This window comes from Panulirus ornatus, chromosome 4, assembly GCF_036320965.1.
Source record: "Panulirus ornatus isolate Po-2019 chromosome 4, ASM3632096v1, whole genome shotgun sequence".
In the NCBI taxonomy this organism is placed as follows: domain Eukaryota; kingdom Metazoa; phylum Arthropoda; class Malacostraca; order Decapoda; family Palinuridae; genus Panulirus; species Panulirus ornatus.
The window spans coordinates 70,248,456-70,268,611 of record NC_092227.1 but is presented as its reverse complement, the minus strand read 5'-3'; the positions used below and the strand labels follow the sequence as shown (position 1 = coordinate 70,268,611).

The 20,156-nt window shown below is 39.5% G+C and overlaps 1 protein-coding gene across 1 annotated transcript in view; it reads left to right on the top strand.

Moving 5' to 3' along the window:
• The window catches only part of LOC139767166 (propionyl-CoA carboxylase alpha chain, mitochondrial-like), a 140,371-nt gene that overhangs the window by 44,330 nt on the left and 75,885 nt on the right, over positions 1-20,156 (top strand). The window contains exons 6-8 of the mRNA XM_071696198.1: positions 4,916-5,010; positions 12,127-12,277; positions 16,793-16,862. Of these exons, the coding sequence (XP_071552299.1) occupies positions 4,916-5,010; positions 12,127-12,277; positions 16,793-16,862 (316 nt within the window). The remainder of the gene's footprint in view (positions 1-4,915; positions 5,011-12,126; positions 12,278-16,792; positions 16,863-20,156) is intronic.

The following is a 20,156-nucleotide window of genomic DNA, read 5'->3' as shown; positions in this document are numbered from 1 at the left end:
GAGAACCAATCACTTTCCTCTCTTCCTACACGTACACATGCCTTACATCCTCGATAAAAACTTTTCACTGCTTCTAACAACTTGCCTCCCACACCATATATTCTTAATACCTTCCACAGAGCATCTCTATCAACTCTATCATATGCCTTCTCCAGATCCATAAATGCTACATACAAATCCATTTGCTTTTCTAAGTATTTCTCACATACATTCTTCAAAGCAAACACCTGATCCACACATCCTCTACCACTTCTGAAACCGCACTGCTCTTCCCCAATCTGATGCTCTGTACATGCCTTCACCCTCTCAATCAATACCCTCCCATATAATTTACCAGGAATACTCAACAAACTTATACCTCTGTAATTTGAGCACTCACTCTTATCCCCTTTGCCTTTGTACAATGGCACTATGCACGCATTCCGCCAATCCTCAGGCACCTCACCATGAGTCATACATACATTAAATAACCTTACCAACCAGTCAACAATACAGTCACCCCCTTTTTTAATAAATTCCACTGCAATACCATCCAAACCTGCTGCCTTGCCGGCTTTCATCTTCCGCAAAGCTTTTACTACCTCTTCTCTGTTTACCAAATCATTTTCCCTAACCCTCTCACTTTGCACACCACCTCGACCCAAACACCCTATATCTGCCACTCTGTCATCAGACACATTCAACAAACCTTCAAAATACTCATTCCATCTCCTTCTCACATCACCACTACTTGTTATCACCTCCCCATTTACGCCCTTCACTGAAGTTCCCATTTGCTCCCTTGTCTTACGCACCCTATTTACCTCCTTCCAGAACATCTTTTTATTCTCCCTAAAATTTACTGATAGTCTCTCACCCCAACTCTCATTTGCCCTTTTTTTCACCTCTTGCACCTTTCTCTTGACCTCCTGTCTCTTTCTTTTATACTTCTCCCACTCAATTGCATTTTTTCCCTGCAAAAATCGTCCAAATGCCTCTCTCTTCTCTTTCACTAATACTCTTACTTCTTCATCCCACCACTCACTACCCTTTCTAAACAGCCCACCTCCCACTCTTCTCATGCCACAAGCATCTTTTGCGCAATCCATCACTGATTCCCTAAATACATCCCATTCCTCCCCCACTCCCCTTACTTCCATTGTTCTCACCTTTTTCCATTCTGTACACAGTCTCTCCTGGTACTTCCCCACACAGGTCTCCTTCCCAAGCTCACTTACTCTCACCACCTTCTTCACCCCAACATTCACTCCTCTTTTCTGAAAACCCATACTAATCTTCACCTTAGCCTCCACAAGATAATGATCAGACATCCCTCCAGTTGCACCTCTCAGCACATTAACATCCAAAAGTCTCTCTTTCGCACGCCTGTCAATTAACACGTAATCCAATAACGCTCTCTGGCCATCTCTCCTACTTACATAAGTATACTTATGTATATCTCGCTTTTTAAACCAGGTATTCCCAATCATCAGTCCTTTTTCAGCACATAAATCTACAAGCTCTTCACCATTTCCATTTACAACACTGAACACCCCATGCATACCAATTATTCCCTCAACTGCCACATTACTCACCTTTGCATTCAAATCACCCATCACTATAACCCGGTCTCGTGCATCAAAACCGCTAACACACTCATTCAGCTGCTCCCAAAACACTTGCCTCTCATGATCTTTCTTCTCATGCCCAGGTGCATATGCACCAATAATCACCCACCTCTCTCCATCAACTTTCAATTTTACCCATATTAATCGAGAATTTACTTTCTTACATTCTATCACATACTCCCACAACTCCTGTTTCAGGAGTATTGCTACTCCTTCCCTTGCTCTTGTCCTCTCACTAACCCCTGACTTCACTCCCCAGACATTTCCAAACCACTCTTCCCCTTTACCCTTGAGCTTCGTTTCACTCAGAGCCAAAACATCCAGGTTCCTTTCCTCAAACATACTACCTATCTCTCCTTTTTTCACATCTTGGTTACATCCACACACATTTAGGCACCCCACTCTGAGCCTTCGAGGAGGATGATCACTCCCCGCGTGACTCCTTCTTCTGTTTCCCATTTTAGAAAGTTAATACAAGGAGGCTTTTCTAAGTATTTCTCACATACATTCTTCAAAGCAAACACCTGATCCACATATCCTCTACCACTTCTGAAACCACACTGCTCTTCCCCAATCTGATGCTCTGTACATGCCTTCACCCGCTCAATCAATACCCTCCCATATAATTTCCCAGGAATACTCAACAAACTTATACCTCTGTAATTTGAGCTGGCTTTCATCTTCCGCAAAGCTTTTACTACCTCTTCTCTGTTTACCAAATCATTCTCCCAAACTCTTTCACTTTGCACACCACCTCGACCAAAACACCCTATATCTGCCACTCTATCATCAAACACATTCAACAAACCTTCAAAATACTCACTCCATCTCCTTCTCACATCACCACTACTTGTTATCACCTCCCTATTAGCCCCCTTCACTGATGTTCCCATTTGTTCCCTTGTCTTACGCACTTTATTTACCTCCTTCCAGAACATATTGTTATTCTCCCTAAAATTTAATGATACTCTTTCACCCCTACTCTCATTTGCCCTCTTTTTCACCTCTTGCACCTTTCTCTTGACCTCCTGCCTCTTTCTTTTATACATCTCCCTGTCATTTGCATTTTTCCCTGCAAAAATCATCCAAATGCCTCTCTCTTCTCTTTCACTAATAATATTACTTCTTCATCCCACCACTCACTACCCTTTCTAATCTGCCCACCTCCCACGCTTCTCATGCCACAAGCATCTTTTGCACAAGCCATCACTGCTTCCCTAAATAATAAATAATCTAATATTGCCTGTTGAGCATCTTTCCTACTGACATACATATACTTTTGTATATCTCACTTTTCGAATCACCCAATCATCAGTCTTTTTTCAGCAAACAACTCCACAAACTCTTCACCATTTTCATTCATAACATTAAATACCCCATGTACACCATTTATACCCTCAACTGCCACATTACTTACTTTTGCATTTAAATCACCTGTCACTTATATCCATCTCATGCACCAAAAGTGCTGACACACTCACTTAATTGCTCCCAAAACACTTGCCTCTCTTGATCTTTTTTCCCATGGCCGGGTGCATATGCACCAATCATCACCCTCCATTTTCAGTTTTACTTACATCAATCTAGAATTTACTTTCTTGCATTCTATCAGACACTCCCACAACTTGTCCTCCCACCAACCCTTGATTTTACTCCTAAGACATTTCCAAACCTTTCTTCCCCTTTACCCTTGAGCTCCATTTCACTCAGAGCCAGAACATCCAGGTTTCTTTCCTCATACATGCTTCCTATCTCTCCTCTCTTCTTATCTTGGTTACATCCACACACATTCATACACCCCAGTGTGGGCCATCTAGGAGGATGAGCAATCCTGACTTGACTCCTGTTAACTTTTTTAGAAATTGAAATACCAGAAGGGGGGGTGGGGGCCAGTTTCCAGCCCCCTGCCCCCACTCCCTTTTGTCACCTTATACGACACACAGGAAATACAGAGGTAGAATTCTTTCTACCTTACTTCAGGGATATGTGTGTGTGTGTGTGTGTGTGTGTGTGTGCGCATATATACTTACTGACTTCCCTACCAGGATTCCCTTTTATCCTTTTGAGGGTTTTGCAGCACTCAGGAAGCCGGTCACATCCACCAGTCAGGACCACAGATCATAAAGTATTGTGATGACGTGTGTGAATCTATGTGCAGAAAGTTCGGCAATCGAATAGGACGGGGTTGGTGTCCTCTTAATAGTAAATGCATCGTGGTTATGAATGGTCTTGGGATATGTTGAAAATTGTGTTTGTAGTGTTGAAATGATGATTGATGTCCAGAGCATAAGTGGGAGAGTGTGACTCTTGAGAGTATGTTTTTCTGGAGACTTCGGTTTCTTGTGGGTATATGTATGTTGGGTTGGAGTTTAAGACTGAGTTGGGAGGTCAGTTGCTTAGTGCTTGTTGAGTTATTTACTGTGTATGTATTTTGTTAGTGTTACATAAGTTTGGGAGGGGAATCTTCGACTAGAGGTTACTGAGGTGTGATGCAGGGGGTAACCTTTTTATTTGTACTTGGGGTTGGTGGTTAGTTGTAGAGTGGTTTGGGTGGGAGGGGTCTGGTTCTATTGAATAGAAATGAGTGCTGAGTAAGTTGAATTAGGATTTTATTGGAAAGATTTTTTCTTCGTGATGATGTTGAGTGTGTGTGGTTGCTTAGCAGTCATTGATTGTTCTGAGTGTACTGTTTTGTGTGGTTTGCAGCTTTTTGATATTTGCTTGAGTAGATGGAAGACTAGGAAGGGTAGGCATAGTTTGAAATGAATCAGATGAATTGTTTACTTAGGATCTTGAGGGATTCTCTTATCCAAAACTGTTTCTAGTTGATGTCTGAAGGTGTTTAGTTTCAGTTATCTGTTAGTGGTGTAGGGACTGAATGCTATAACTGTTTTGTATGTCATACCCAGAATATTTGCTTAGCAAGGTAGGATCAATGATTCAGCTTTGAAGAAAAATTCTTCAATATGTTTCTTTGTCTTTTACTAGTTTTGGAAACTTATTATACTGAAAGGAAAGATTTCCAGCCTCACCTGCCAACTCCTATCCTTTTTTATTGCCCACTGTTACACAGATATATAAGTAGTATTCTCTCTTATTTCTCTAGATATATATATACTGATGTAAATCTGCGTTTTAACAATACAAAATTGGAGATGTGCACTGTAGTCCAATAATTCTTTAAGAGTCAGCATATCTGAAATGATTTTGTTTTCTCTCATGCATTTGACCATGCTGCATGTAATATTTACATGAACTAATACTGCTGTCACCAGTGTATTACATTAACGTGGAATTGTTTTTTTCAGGTTTTAGGTGACAGGCATGGTAATGCAATCTATTTGAATGAACGAGAGTGTTCAATTCAACGTCGTAACCAAAAGGTGATTGAAGAAGCTCCCAGGTGAGGAACCAAGTGACATGTTTTTAAGATACATAATAGTGACTGATTTTTGAACAGATTGGTCCAGGACCTGTAGACCCTTTCCCACTGCACAGCTAGATGAGTCATGCAAAATCTCATCGACAAACATTTGGTAGGATAAATCTATGCAGGTTCTTACACTGATGAACTCTCCATTCAGTCCCTCAGTGTGACAGTTTCTGTTCTCAGCTGAGGGATCCCATGAATGATATTGACATCACAAAGATCATAGAAGGTTGATATCTCTGACTCCCCCTCCATCTTGATGGGAATGAGTAGGTGTTCTCCTCCCTTCGACACACCAGCAAATGTTTGTTGACCAATCAGTTACTCATTGGTTCCCCTCAGTCAGTCTGCATCCAGCATGGGCCATGACATCATTGACCTGCCTGAGTGGGTAGCAGCAGATGCACTTGTCCCACAGAATTGCTCTTGTATGAACTTGGTCCCTTGTCCTTAGAATAACCTTGCTCATACTGCCTGCTTCACATAGATTGGTTTCCATATATATTATTATAGCTAGTGTGTCATATACATTGTAATTATGTTGATTTTTTTTTGTATATGGAATAACTTATTGAATTGTGATGCTTGCCTTGATCACGGTGGAGGCAACTCATTTTCTTTACCTCATCTACCAGTGTGGTTTCAGAAGTGGTAGAGGATGTGTGGATCAGGTGTTTGCTTTGAAGAATGTATGTGAGAAATACTTAGAAAAGCAAATGGATTTGTATGTAGCATTTATGGATCTGGAGAAGGCATATGATAGAGTTGATAGAGATGCTCTGTGGAAGGTATTAAGAATATATGGTGTGGGAGGCAAGTTGTTAGAAGCAGTGAAAAGTTTTTATCGAGGATGTAAGGCCTGTGTACGTGTAGGAAGAGAGGAAAGTGACTGGTTCTCAGTGAATGTAGGTTTGCGGCAGGGGTGTGTGATGTCTCCATGGTTGTTTAATTTGTTTATGGATGGGGTTGTTAGGGAGGTGAATGCAAGAGTTTTGGAAAGAGGGGCAAGTATGAAGTCTGTTGGGGATGAGAGAGCTTGGGAAGTGAGTCAGTTGTTGTTCGCTGATGATACAGCGCTGGTGGCTGATTCATGTGAGAAACTGCAGAAGCTGGTGACTGAGTTTGGTAAAGTGTGTGAAAGAAGAAAGTTAAGAGTAAATGTGAATAAGAGCAAGGTTATTAGGTACAGTAGGGTTGAGGGTCAATTCAATTGGGAGGTGAGTTTGAATGGAGAAAAACTGGAGGAAGTGAAGTGTTTTAGATATCTGGGAGTGGATCTGGCAGCGGATGGAACCATGGAAGCGGAAGTGGATCATAGGGTGGGGGAGGGGGCGAAAATTCTGGGAGCCTTGAAGAATGTGTGGAAGTCGAGAACATTATCTCGGAAAGCAAAAATGGGTATGTTTGAAGGAATAGTGGTTCCAACAATGTTGTATGGTTGCGAGGCGTGGACTATGGATAGAGTTGTGCGCAGGAGGATGGACGTGCTGGAAATGAGATGTTTGAGGACAGTGTGTGGTGTGAGGTGGTTTGATCGAGTAAGTAACGTAAGGGTAAGAGAGATGTGTGGAAATAAAAAGAGCGTGGTTGAGAGAGCAGAAGAGGGTGTTTTGAAATGGTTTGGTCCTATGGAGAGAATGAGTGAGGAAAGATTGACCAAGAGGATATATGTGTCGGAGGTGGAGGGAACGAGGAGAAGAGGGAGACCAAATTGGAGGTGGAAAGATGGAGTGAAAAAGATTTTGTGTGATCGGGGCCTGAACATGCAGGAGGGTGAAAGGAGGGCAAAGAATAGAGTGAATTGGAGCGATGTGGTATACCGGGGTTGACGTGCTGTCAGTGGATTGAATCAAGGCATGTGTATGGGGGTGGGTTGGGCCATTTCTTTCGTCTGTTTCCTCGCGCTACCTCGCAAACGCGGGAGACAGCGGAAAAAAAAAAAAAAAAAAAACATACATATTGGAGGCATGGGTCTATGGGCCCTAGTAGGGTGAGTTATACAGAAGTAGAGGCATGAATAGTGTGTTGTAAGTACTAATTCAAACCTTAGGTAGTGAATACCTAGGGATTGATTTAAGCATCATTTCCATTCTCTGCTTTTTACGAACAAGCAGATTCTGATTATTGAAAGGGTCCTGTTCGTGAGAAAACTTTCATAAACTGAAAATTTGTAAATTGAAGCACATTTTCCCATAGACTTCAATTTTCAAAGCCGAGTTATTTACCTATGGAAAAACTTCCCCAAAATGTCTTAAGATTATACAAAATGCAACAAAACATGTTCTTAGTGACAAGTTTTGTTATAAACAATGATTATAAGGCATTAATATGACATTATCCTGAGGATTCCACTCTGAAAATGTTCATTATTTGTGGATCACATGTAAGAATCAGATTAAGATGGTGTCATTGACAATCTTGATGATGCATTGGTACAGCATAGTCCGATCAGAGAAGTATCTTCTTTTATCTTACCTTCATTATGGGTCCCATTTAGTAAAGGATGATTGATATGCATCAAAGAAAGTTAGTTTAGTGGGTGGAAGCATGGGCAGAAATTCTTAATGGTAAGACACTGAGGCTCCCAGTTGAAGCTTTTTGGATGTACCACAGTTAGAATTCTGAAAAAAGTATGTAATTCTGATGATTTTTCCCTTTGAAGTGATGTTTGTTTTTAACCTGTTAATCTGCATAACATTTCTTCAATTAGATATGTTGAATTAAACATAAGGATGGATTGCCTTGTGTGGTTTTAGTTTGGGAGATGACTTAAACAGTGAGTTTAGGTCTAGATTGGAATTTTGAGTCAAAAAGTTTGTATGGTGGATCTTTTTAGAGTTGTGCTTAGTGAAGTATTGGAGGGTGCTCAAAATACAAGTGTTTCCTATATTTTAGTCAGTGAGGCAAAATTGATCAAGTGAGCCAGTGGCAGTGCTGTCAAAGCAAAGCCTAGCAAATTGTTTGTGTACATACAAAATCTGCCATGTGTTACAGACTTCAGCAAAGTTCTTGTCCATAAATTTACTTTTAAGTAACATGAATTGCTCCAAGCAGAGTTCGTCTATCCCATTGAGATATCCTATCCATATTGTGTCAAGACAAGATGCAGATTGTATGAGAACAGAAGGAACAGAATTGAAGGCTGTGGAGGAATGCAGTGTTGCATCATCAGATTATAAATGCATTTGGTTATTTGTGGAAGAAAGGATATCATTGATAAAAAGGAGAAAAAGTGAAGGAGAAAGGACAGAATCTTGAGAGACACTGCAGTTGATAGAGAAAGGGGGAAAGACTGAACCATCAACAACTACGGAGATAGATCGGCCTGAAAGGAAGCTAGATATGAGGGAGCAAAGTGAGGGAGTGAAGCCTAAAGAGGGAAGCTTAAAGATGGGACTGCATTACACACTCAATCAAAAGTTCTGGATATATGGAGGGGAACTCTGTAGGATTGCCCAAAATCTTTCAGGGATGATGACCAGACATTAATGAGATGGGGAAGAATATCATCAGTGGATCTCACCTTATGGAAGCCATACTGGTGGTCAGAGAGAAAAATGTGAGACTAAAGATGCATAAGGATATGGGAGTTAAGGGGGAATTCAAAGACTTTGGAAATGGTACTTGTTAAAGCAACAGGATGATAGGTAGAGGGGTTATAATGGTCACCTTTCTTATGGATGGGATGTACCAATGCATGTTTCCAAAAAGAAGAAAAAAGTACTGGTCTTTATATAGAAATGAAACAGATGAGTAAGCACAGGTGCAAGATCAGAGGCAAACTCTCAGTACATAGGGATGGGTGCCATCAGGACCTTGCTTGTTTCCAGAGAGAGAATTGATTTTTGGACTATTGGGAAAGAGAATACAGGAAGTGGCATAGCATTGATAAGAGGAGCATCAGGGGATGAAGAAATGTTAGAGTCATCCAAGGTAGAATTAGAGGAGAAATGGGAACCAAAGAAAGTTGCTGTAATACTGTCAGAAAGTGAAAGTGAAGGAAAGGTAGAGCAAGAGAAAATTTTAGCATTGCCCTTAGCTAAAGACCAGAAATGCCTATCAGTGGATGATGTGGAGAGGTTATTGCTCTTCCTTTGAAGTGTAGTTTGCCTTTTTGTTTTTACTACTGATATGTAAAACTATGCACCTATCAATATTAAAATGTATTAGCCACCTACGAGCTGTGGATGTTCAAGTTCATTTGTATATTTATTTCCCAGTTTTGTATTATCAGTGAATTTTGATATCTTTCAATGCAGCCCATTATCAATATGATTAATATGTATGAGAAAGAGAGCCAATCTCATGACTGAACCTTGTCGCTTTCCACTTGTTATGACTATCCATTTTGAGGCTCTAGTAGACCATTAATCATAACTTTTTGCTTTCAGCCAGTCAGTCAGTTTTTCACTGAAGTACAACCCCATCAATGCCATGTGACTTAATTTTTTGCTTGGAACCTTTAATGTGGAACCTTATCAAAAGCTCCAGAAAATCTGGATAGATGACATCAGTTACCTTATATTCATCATGTTGATTATATTGTAAAAGAGATCAAGCAGATTTGTCAGACATGAACAGTTTCTTTGAAAACCATGTTAAGAATTGTTTATTAAGCGTTGGTCCTCTAACTGGTTTACAGTTCTATCTTGAATGATGGTTTCAATAGGTTTTCCAACTACAGACATTAAGCTAATGGGATGATAATTTCCGGGCAGTTACTTATTACCTTTTTTGCATATTTATATTAGATAAGCAAACTTCCATTCATCTGGAACTTTTCCCGTAGCAAGTGACTTACTGAAAAGGCAATCAAGGGATTAACTATATCATTGATCACCTCTTAGTGTTTTGTTCACACTCAGTCTCTAGCTGTCACATGTAATGCACCAAAACCACAGCTCCCTTTCCACATCCAGGCCCCACAAACCTTTCCATGGTTTATCACATGGTTCAATCCATTGACAGCATGTCGACCCCAGTATACCACATCATTCCAATTCACTCTATTCCTTGCACGCTTTTCACCCTCCTGTATTTTCAGGCCCTGATTGCTCAAAGTCTTTTCCACTCCATCCCTTCCACGTCCAGTTTGGTTTCTCGCATCTCCTTCTTCCCTCCACCTCTGACACATATCCTCTTTGTCAATGTTTCATCACTTATTCTCTCCATGTGTCCAAACCATTTCAACACACCCTCTTCTGCTCTCTCAACCACACTCTTTTTATTACCACACATCTCTCTTAACCTTTCATTACTTACTCGATCAAACCACCTCACAGCATATATTGTCCTTAAATATTTCATTTCCCACACATCCACCCTCCTCTGCACAACCCTATATATAGCCCATGCCTTGCAACCATATAACATTGTTTGAACCACTTTCCTTCAAACATACCCATTTTTGCTCTCCAAGATAACGTTATCGCTTTCCACACTTTTCTTCAATGCTTCCAGATCCTTCACTCCCTCCCCCACCCTGTGACTCACTTCCACTTCCATGTTTCCATCTGCTGCTAAGTCCACTCCCAGATATCTATATTTACACTTCACTTCCTCCATTTTTTCTCCATTCAACATTACCTCCCAGTTAACTTGTCCCTCCACCCTACTGAACCTAATAACCTTGTTCTTATTCACCTTTACTCTCAACTTTCTTCCTACACACTTTACCAGACTCAATCACCAACTTCTGCAGTTTCTCACCCAAATCAGCCACCAGTGCTGTATAGTCAGCAAACAACTGTATGTGCATGTATGTGTTTATATGTGTATGTGAGTGGATGGGTCTTTTTTCGTCTGTTTCCTGATGCTACACCACTAATGCAGAAACAGCTGTCAAGTATAATGATAATAATCATAATGATTATAGTACTCATTGGCATGTATGCTTCCTTTACTGTTATGAAGGTTTTACTGAAATTTTTCCCTGCTGTGTTCATGTCATTTTCATCGAATATACCATCCCAGGTTTGCCTGTCAAGAGTGATGCAAAGATTATTAGAATTTGCACATTTATAATGGTGTTTTTTTGCAGCTGTCTAGCTGTCCAACATTACATGCAGTGTTGAAAGCGACCTCAAAAGTGAGTAGTTAGTGATCACTTGTACTAGACTTTCCCCAACTTCAACGTTATTAAGGAGATCCTCATTTGTAGTTAGACTAAATCTAATATATTCCTGTCATGATTAGCTTTCTTGATTAATTGAATTAGGGAACTATCAAGTAAATTTTGATAAATTTCATGCCCAGATACCATGATGTTAAAATCTCTTACTATTATAGAATCTTGTTCATTACAAATTTCTACTAATTGAAAATAATTATATTTACCTCTGGTTTCTCTGTGGGGGCCTGTAAACTAGTTCTACTGTTGACATTCTCAACTGCTATAACAAAATGCAGGACAGCACCAACCTCTTTGTTTCCCCTGAATAGAGAGTACCCTGGAATTGAGTATTCAGAGAAGAAATCTCTATTGCTGATATCCATCCAAGATTCGGATTTGGCAATCATATCATAATTTCCTTCTAACACTGTTTTCACTAACTCTGAGATTTCATTGGGAATACTGGTAAGAAGCTGATGAGGTAAAGAGATGGAATGAGTACTTTGAAGGATTGTTCAGTGTTTAATGACAGGATGTCAGATGTCGGGTGTTTAGGTTTAGGAGGTATGCGAAGTGGGAAAGTCATGGCAAGTGGTGTAGTGAAAACGTTTTTAAAGATGAAGTGCTGCTAGGCAGTTAGAGTGGATGATATTGTAGTTGAATTTCTTCAGAAATGGGGTGACTGTTGTAGATTGGTTATTCATGATTTTCATTGTGTATATGGATTCTGGTGAGGTGCTTTAGGATTGGCAAAATGCATATGTATAGTGCCATTGTATAAAGGAAATGGGAACAAAGGTAAGTATTTGAATTACAGAGGTGTGAATTTGGGTAGATAGTTGACTGAAAGTCAAAATGTTTCTCAGTTGTATAGTCTGTATTTTTGTGATACAATGAGACCTTGTTTTATGTATTATTTAAACTTATTCTGCAAATATTTTATGCTTTGTATATCCATAAATGTGTTTATCTTCCAGTGTTTTCTTGGATGATGCTACTCGAAAAGCTATGGGAGAACAAGCAGTAGCTCTTGCCAAACAAATTGGTTATTCATCTGCTGGGACTGTTGAATTCCTTGTGGACTCTCAAAAGAACTTTTACTTTTTAGAAATGAACACAAGACTTCAGGTAAATGCAATTTGTAAGCTTTTCCTTCATAATGTACTGTTTGATATCTTAGTGATTAAGAACCATGTGCAATTGAAGGGTGTGGATGTAACCTCTGGTGAAGGTGTAACCAGACTCGTTTTGCCCGTGGTTACACCATGAGTGAAGACTTGCCTTGAGTGAAGACTTGCCTTCAGCAAGGCTTTATCATTATCAGTTGATGAAAGTGAGTACACCGTCTTTGAAGAACCTTTTACTTCAAAGATGTCCATTCTTGACCTACGACTGATGGTAGTGCTGCCTTAAAGTTGCTGGAGCCCCTGGGGAAGGAGTCCTGGGGTTACATTATACCATGATGAGACAATAACAACAGTGATCGGATGCATACTTTCTGATTTTTCAACACTGGACTGATCTGTGTGAACATCAGAGAGAGCATTTAGTCAAAGGGTTCAGTTTCATCCTTTTCTACCTCTCTCATACAGTAGAGAGGTAGATGACCAGAAGGGACCTGCTCATTTGGATCAGCTGGGACCAACCCTTTCAGATTGATTGAGTTTTCCTGTGTATGGAATTTTAAGAATTTTACTGTACAATGCACATGAAAAGATTTATATTTTCCCAGGCAAATTACCAAACTCAATTATGAGCTTTTGTGATGAAATAGAAATAAAGGTTTTGAAAAATGAAAAACCTTTTCTCCTGAAGGTGATGTGCTGCAAGAAATATATTTCCTGTTAGGTAGGCCCTTCCAACCCTAATGACTTGCAGTGAGGAGACACAAGTGTCACTCACTCTCTGGAACCATTCAGATGTGATTGCAGCTGCTCCCATTCATTCTAGGTCCTTCCTGAACCAATCAAGCTGATGTCAATATTCAATCCTCATCCAGCCTATTAGACTTCATAATTCACAGATACTAACACTAAGGAAGTCTCAGAAAGTGCACATTTTCATCTTTTTTTATTTTCTAATAAGGGGAAAGTATTGCAAAATATGAAAATCAGGAAAAAATGCTTGTTAATTTGTAAATTTTAAAAACCTATATTTCTCTCCTTTGCATTTTGTCCCATGAGCATGACACCATAAGTATATGAAAGAGGAGGGTATAGAGAAAAACTTCCAGCTAAGGCTAAACCCAAAAACAGAAGTAAATACCTCCAATGTGAGTTAGCAGAACACTGGAACCTGACTGTCTCAGGTAAGGAGTACCCAGAATCACAAAGGGTAATTTTGCAATAACTAAACTAAGTTACCATCTGACTAGAGAGGAAGAGGAGTGCCAAAGACACCTTCTTTTGCTTCTTCCAATGAAAGTTTTCTGAGGAAGGCCAAGATAGAGGCCACCTTTCTTGCATTATGTGCTCTAGTGTAAAGATTAGGCTGAGAAGTGGTTTCAGCATGCACAAATTCACGTCTCCTATCTAATCTTTGATGAAATCAAAAGGCTCTCATAAAGGTTTAACTGGGCATAAGACATAATGCTCTCTTGAAATCTTTCAAAAGTAGGGATATATGTAAATCCAGTTTCATTCTATGTCAGAAATCTGGGGTTTGGGTATATTTTAACCTATAATAGATTTGGGTGCAGAACGGAAAAAGGTGAGAGCAAGTGACATAAGGGCAGTGGGGGAGGAATGGATGTATTTAGGGAAGTAGTGATGGCTTGCGCAAAAGATGCTTGTGGCATGAGAAACGTGGGAGGTGGGCAGATTAGAAAGGGTAGTGAGTGGTGGGATGAAGAAGTAAGATTATTAGTGAAAGAGAACAGAGAGGCATTTGGACAATTTTTGCAGGGAAATAGTGCAAGTGACTGGGAGATGTATAAAAGAAAGAAGCAGGAGGTAAAGAGAAAGGTGCAAGAAGTGGGAAAAGAGGGCAAATGAGAGTTGGGGTGAGAGAGTATCATTAAATTTTAGGGAGAATAAAAAGATGTTTCGGAAGGAGGTAAATGAAGTGCGTAAGACAAGAGAACAAGTGGGAACATGGGTGACGGGGGCTAATGGGGAGGTAATAACAAGTAGTGGTGATGTGAGAAGATGGAGTGAATATTTGAAGGTTTGTTGAATGTGTCAGATGATGGAGTGGCAGATATAGGGTGTTTTGGTTGAGGTGGTGTGCAAAGTGAGAGGTTCAGGGAAAATGGTTTGGTAAACAGAGAAGAGGCAGTGAAAACTTTGTGGAAGATGAAAGCCGGCAAGGTGGTGGGTTTGGATGGTATTGCAGTGGAATTTATCATAAAAGGGGGTGACTGTGTTGTTGACTGGTTGGTGAGGATATTCAATGTGTGTATGGCTCATGATGAAGTGCCTGAGGATTGGAGGAATGCATGTATAGTGCCATTGTACAAATGCAAAGGGGATAAAGGTGAGTGTTCAAATTACAGAAGTATAAGTTTGATGAGTATTCCTGGGAAATTATATTAGAGGGTATTGATTGAGAGGGTGAAGGCATGCACAGAGCATCAGATTGGTGAAGAGCAGTGTGGTTTCAGAAGTGGTAGAGGATGTGTGGATCAGGTGTTTACTTTGAAGAATGTATGCGAGAAATATTTAGAAAAACAAATGGATTTGTATGTAGCATTTATGGATCTAGAGAAGGCATATGATAAGAGTTGATAGAGATGCTCTGTGGAAGGTATTAAGAGTATATGGTGTGGGAGACAAGTTGTTAGAAGCAGCGAAAAGTTTTTATCGAGGATGTAAGGCATGTGTACGAGTAGGAAGAGAGGAAAGTGATTGGTTCCTAGTGAATGTCGGTTTGCAGCAGGGGTGCGTGATGTCTCCATGGTTGTTTAATTTGTTTCTGGATGGGGTTGTTAGGGAGGTGAATGCAAGAGTTTTGGAGAGAGGGGCAAGTATGTAGTCTGTTGTGGATCAGAGGGCTTGGGAAGTGAGTCAGTCGTTGTTTGCTGATGATACAGCGCTGGTGACTGAGTTTGGTAAAGTGTGTGAAAGAAGAAAGCTGAGAGTAAATGTGAATAAGAGCAAGGTTATTAGGTACAGTAGGGTTGAGTGACAAGTCAATTCGGAGGTAAGTTTGAATGGAGAAAAACTGGAGGAAGTGAAGTGTTTTAGATATCTGGGAGTGGATTTAACAGCAGATGGAACCATGGAAGCAGAAGTGAGTCAGGGTGGGGGAGGGGGCGAAGGTTCTGGGAGCGTTGAAGAATGTGTGGAAGGTGAGAACGTTATCTTGGAAAGCAAAAATGGTTATGTGTGGCTTGGTGGCAACAGGAATGACTGAGGGCAGCAAGTATGAATATGTACATGTGTATATATGTATTTGTCTGTGTATGTATATGTATGTATACATTGAAATGTATAGGTATGTATATGTGCGTGTGTTGGCGTGTATGTATATACATGTGTATAAGGGTGGGTTGGGCCATTGCTTCGTCTGTTTCCCTGCACTACCTCACTAATGCGGGAGACAGCGACAAAGTATGATACAATAAATAACATATTTTCATCAAAGAGAAAAATATTCTTGTGTCTTGACATAATGTGCTATTCACCAGATCTCTCCTGCAGCCTAAGGCTATGTGGAAAAGGGTTTTCATAAGAAGACGTTAAGAAGCTAAAGTGACAGAATATTATCAGATTGTAAAAGGTGTAAGTCTTTTGCTAGCACTCAGTTAGACTGCAGGAAAGAAGTAACCAGTCTCCTGTAAAAGAATGATCTTGGGTTTATTCCAAAGAGGGCCTGTCCTATTAATACCATAGGGGTTTTTGAAGGTTGCACTTGTCAGTGTATGAATGTTACTAGTTTTGTTTTTGTGATGATACAGGCTAGAAAAGAACTCCAAACATCAGACTTCTGTCACATCCAAATCATCAGGTTCTTCAAGAAAGACTGAAAGGTTTTACACAATGATTGTCACTGCCTTTGAATGTTATGTAAAAGGTCATCTGTTAGACATCCTCCATACCTCTGTCTGTGGAATTGAGAAAATCCGTATGTGAAAAGTTCAGAATCCAGGACTTCAAGATCCAGTTACTGTTGAAAAGCTGAGGTGGTTTAGAAGAACTCATGGTATCAACTGAGGCATATGACTTAATTAAGGGAGTCTCTAGCACTAAGGTTGTTTGTCTCACTTTGGGGTTACCAGTGTTACTAAACCTTGAAAACCAGGTAGTGTAAGAAGAACTTTCCCAAATGTTGAAAAGGAAAAAGAAAAATTAAGCTCCAGTAATTCCAATTTATGGAGAAAGTATTACATACTTTTGATGCAACTCTCATAGTAAAAACATTGATCATCTAATTCTCAATTGCCCTGTACTCACCTCACATAGACATACACAAAGCATCACTATGCCACTTGACCTGTGTGTGGTTCTGCCTGGTGGATGTTACCAGGTTCCTGAGTGGTGTGGGAGTCCCATAGAATGGGATCATGGTGCAAGTAAGTAAAGTAAGCATTCAAGAACATTAGGGGAGACACATTACTCAGTATTGCAATTCTCTTCATTTGTAAGAGTTGCAGTTTATAATTTCAATTCCTTGTGTGGACACTGATGAATAATATTATTTCAGGTGGAACACCCCATCACAGAGTGCATAACTGGTGTTGATCTTGTTCATCAGATGATTCGTGTAGCTAAAGGTAAAGTACCACATAGTTTGAAAAACATTCTGTTGCAAATGTAGACACAATACATAAGACAAAATTCTTTTCAGTGATCATAGATATGAATTTGTGACCAATTTTATGTATGTGACTACATCCATACTAGGGATAGATTATCATTAGGAAGAGGCTTTAGGGCAATGATAATGATATTGATGATAATAATAAGGGTAATGATAATGATAATAATGATAAGAATAAGGGTAATGATAATGATAATAATGAAAAGAATAAGGATAATGATATTAATGATAAGAATAAGGGTAATGATAATGATAATAGTGATAAGAATAAGGGTAATGATAACGATGATAATGATAAGAATAATGATTATAATATGATACTAATTCACATTTTTTCATACTTGATCACCATTTTCCTTCTTAGCACGGTAGCACCATAGATAGTAGATAAGTTTGTCCCTGTTGCTTTTTGAATGAATTCTATGGGAGCACTTTTGGGTGATCTTTTTTTTGCTGAATATTCTGCAGTTTCTCCATGTGTACAGCTAGTCCTTGCTATCCAGTACTTCTCTCTCTAATGATTCACTTTTCTAATGTTCATGAAAAAATGAATAATGTAAGAATGGAAAAAAGCTAAGAATCTCTGTTTAACCATTAAAGATGGGCAACATTTTTTTATACATCCATGTAAGGCAGCATATTTTAGTAATAATAAAATATCAAGGTATAAGATTGGATGAAAAATGAAGGTAAGAGGTGCTTCTTACGCGATACTGCATCAAGATGGCTGTAGGAGGAGGGGAGGATTAGCGTGGGAGGACTCGGGGTGGGTAGCTTATCAGGCACACCTGGAGGAGGCTAGGGGACTCTGCGATCATTTTTGTTTTACACTAAATTTATCATTTATGCATTTATTTATAACTGCTATTTACATTTATTTACATGTCAGGAATGCCACATCACCCAATTTCACCATGCAGTTACAATGCAAAAGGGCCCAACATTCCATAACATTGTCAGCCTACTACTGTACGAACATTAGATAACAGCTGATTCTGGTGCTAACCGCAGATGGGCAAGTGAGGGGTAGCTGTTTGCAGGAGTGGGTAAATAGAGGGCATGATAGTAGATGACAGTGATGCCCCATCACCAAAATTCAAAAAACAATTACAATGCAAAATAGCAACGTTGTGTAACACTGCCCAGCTTCTACTATACAGACGTTAGTTAATATCACCTGCCTTTCATGGGTTAATCTCAAACCATGTACTACTATGACTGGACAGTGCCCAAATGGATCTTGTGTTTGTTGGAAGAAGAAAAGTAGGAAGAACATTAGTTTGGAAGTAAAGTTAGATTTTGAAGGGCTTTGAAGCTTGTCAATGTCGTGTTGATACTGATGACACTTTTAGCTTGCCTACAACATCAATGAAAAGATTTCCTGAGCATGCAGATAAAGTGAGATACTGTGCCTAATTACCGCTGTGTGTGTGTGTGTGTGTTAGGGGGTTTACACTTTTGGGGCCCCATCTCTTGAATGTTCTTTACGATCATTATTTCTTGAATTTATGCTTGTGTGTCTGTGTTGACCATGTCCCCAGTCACACTTAAAAGCTACTTTTTATGTTATTTTTGAAAAATCTCTTTGCCTTTTTTTGTGTTATATCCTGTGGTTGCTGTCTCTCAAAGAATTGCTCACTGTCTGTGTCAGCAATCTGTTTTACAAACTTCAAAATTGTGATCAGGGAACTAATCACTCTTCTCTCTTACGAGGTGGGTAGATATAAAGCTTTAAGCCTATCCCTGTAGTTTAGCTCTCTTAATTCTGGTACCATCTTTGTTGCCCTCCTGTGGACCTTCTCTCTGAGCTGCATATGTATGGTGACCAAACTGAAGAAGCATGTGTAGGGTATAAACAGCTTGCTAAATAATTTCTTATCTATTTTAACATTTGCCAGCAGACAGTTTGTGTCATGTATTATTCTTTGTATATGGAACTCTAGTGACAGATTAGTGATGACGTCAGATCCCGAGTTTTTCTCACACAGAATCACGAGGCTTATTTCTGGCAAAATAATAATCATGTTGAGGTTTTCATTCACTTTGTTCCATTCTCATTTCTTTATATATTTGCTCATGTTGAATTGTATCAACCATAAATCAGAACAACTGTGGAGCCTCTTGAGGTCCACTTCTAGGCTGATTCAATCCTCCTCACTTTTCACATCCCTCATGACATTTGCATCATCTATAAGTACATTCAGTTAGGTGTTCTTATGTTCAGGCAAGTCATATACATAGCTCAGGAACAGAACCCATGGCACTCTGCTGATCACCTCAATCTATTTGGAGAAGGCTTCACTGACATGAATCATTTGTTCTCTTCCCTTGAGGTAGTTAATCTTCTATCCATTGAAGGAGAGTCCTTGTTTCTTTCTGGTGATTCAGCTTCTTAATTAGCCTTCCATACAGTACATTGCCAATGTTTTATGGTCGCCCAGATACAAACAGTCTACCCTAGCCTTCTCATTTGTCTGAGAGAGCTGACTTGCTAGGATATATTTAAGTGGTAAAACACTCATGACCTCATTTAAAACAGTGATGTCTCTCACTTTGGTAATTTCTTCTGTGTAGAAGTCATCCACTTGCTTTCCAGTAATCTTTTCCTGAACCTTACACACCATATGCAGTAATGAGACTGGTTTGTAGTTCAGCTCCTGTTCCTCATCTCCTTTGTAATTGATAGGTATAATGTTTGCCCTTTTCCATTCCTTTGGCACTTTGTCTTTTTCAGTGACATCTTCAATAGTCTTTCATGTGATTTATGTAACTTATCTGCTCACATCTGTTGCATACATCGTGAAATTTCATTAGGACCATGAGCTTTGTATTGGTCAAGTTCCTTTAATATTTCATCAATATATTTTATAGCAATCTCTATGATTTCCTAAACCTACCTTCCCTATCTTTCTCCTTTGTATTGGGGTTATATTATCTTCCACTGCGAAAGTCTTTTAAACTTGTTTTTACTTCCTCATAAATCCTTACAGCAACCCCTACAGTTTTTCCTTCTAAATCCCTTAGCATGATTAGCAGTTCCTTAACTGATAACTCTTGATTTATGGAAGATTTTTGGATTTTCTCTTGCTTTGTCCACAAAATTCTTTCCAAATTTTTATTCATTATTTCATAACATGTTATACTCATTCCTTGTCCGCTTATTCCTTGCAAAAGCTAGCTACCTTGTGTGTCCTCTATATCTCTGCTACTGCACATCTTGAAGCCCCTATGCTTTTTGAGTCTTTTA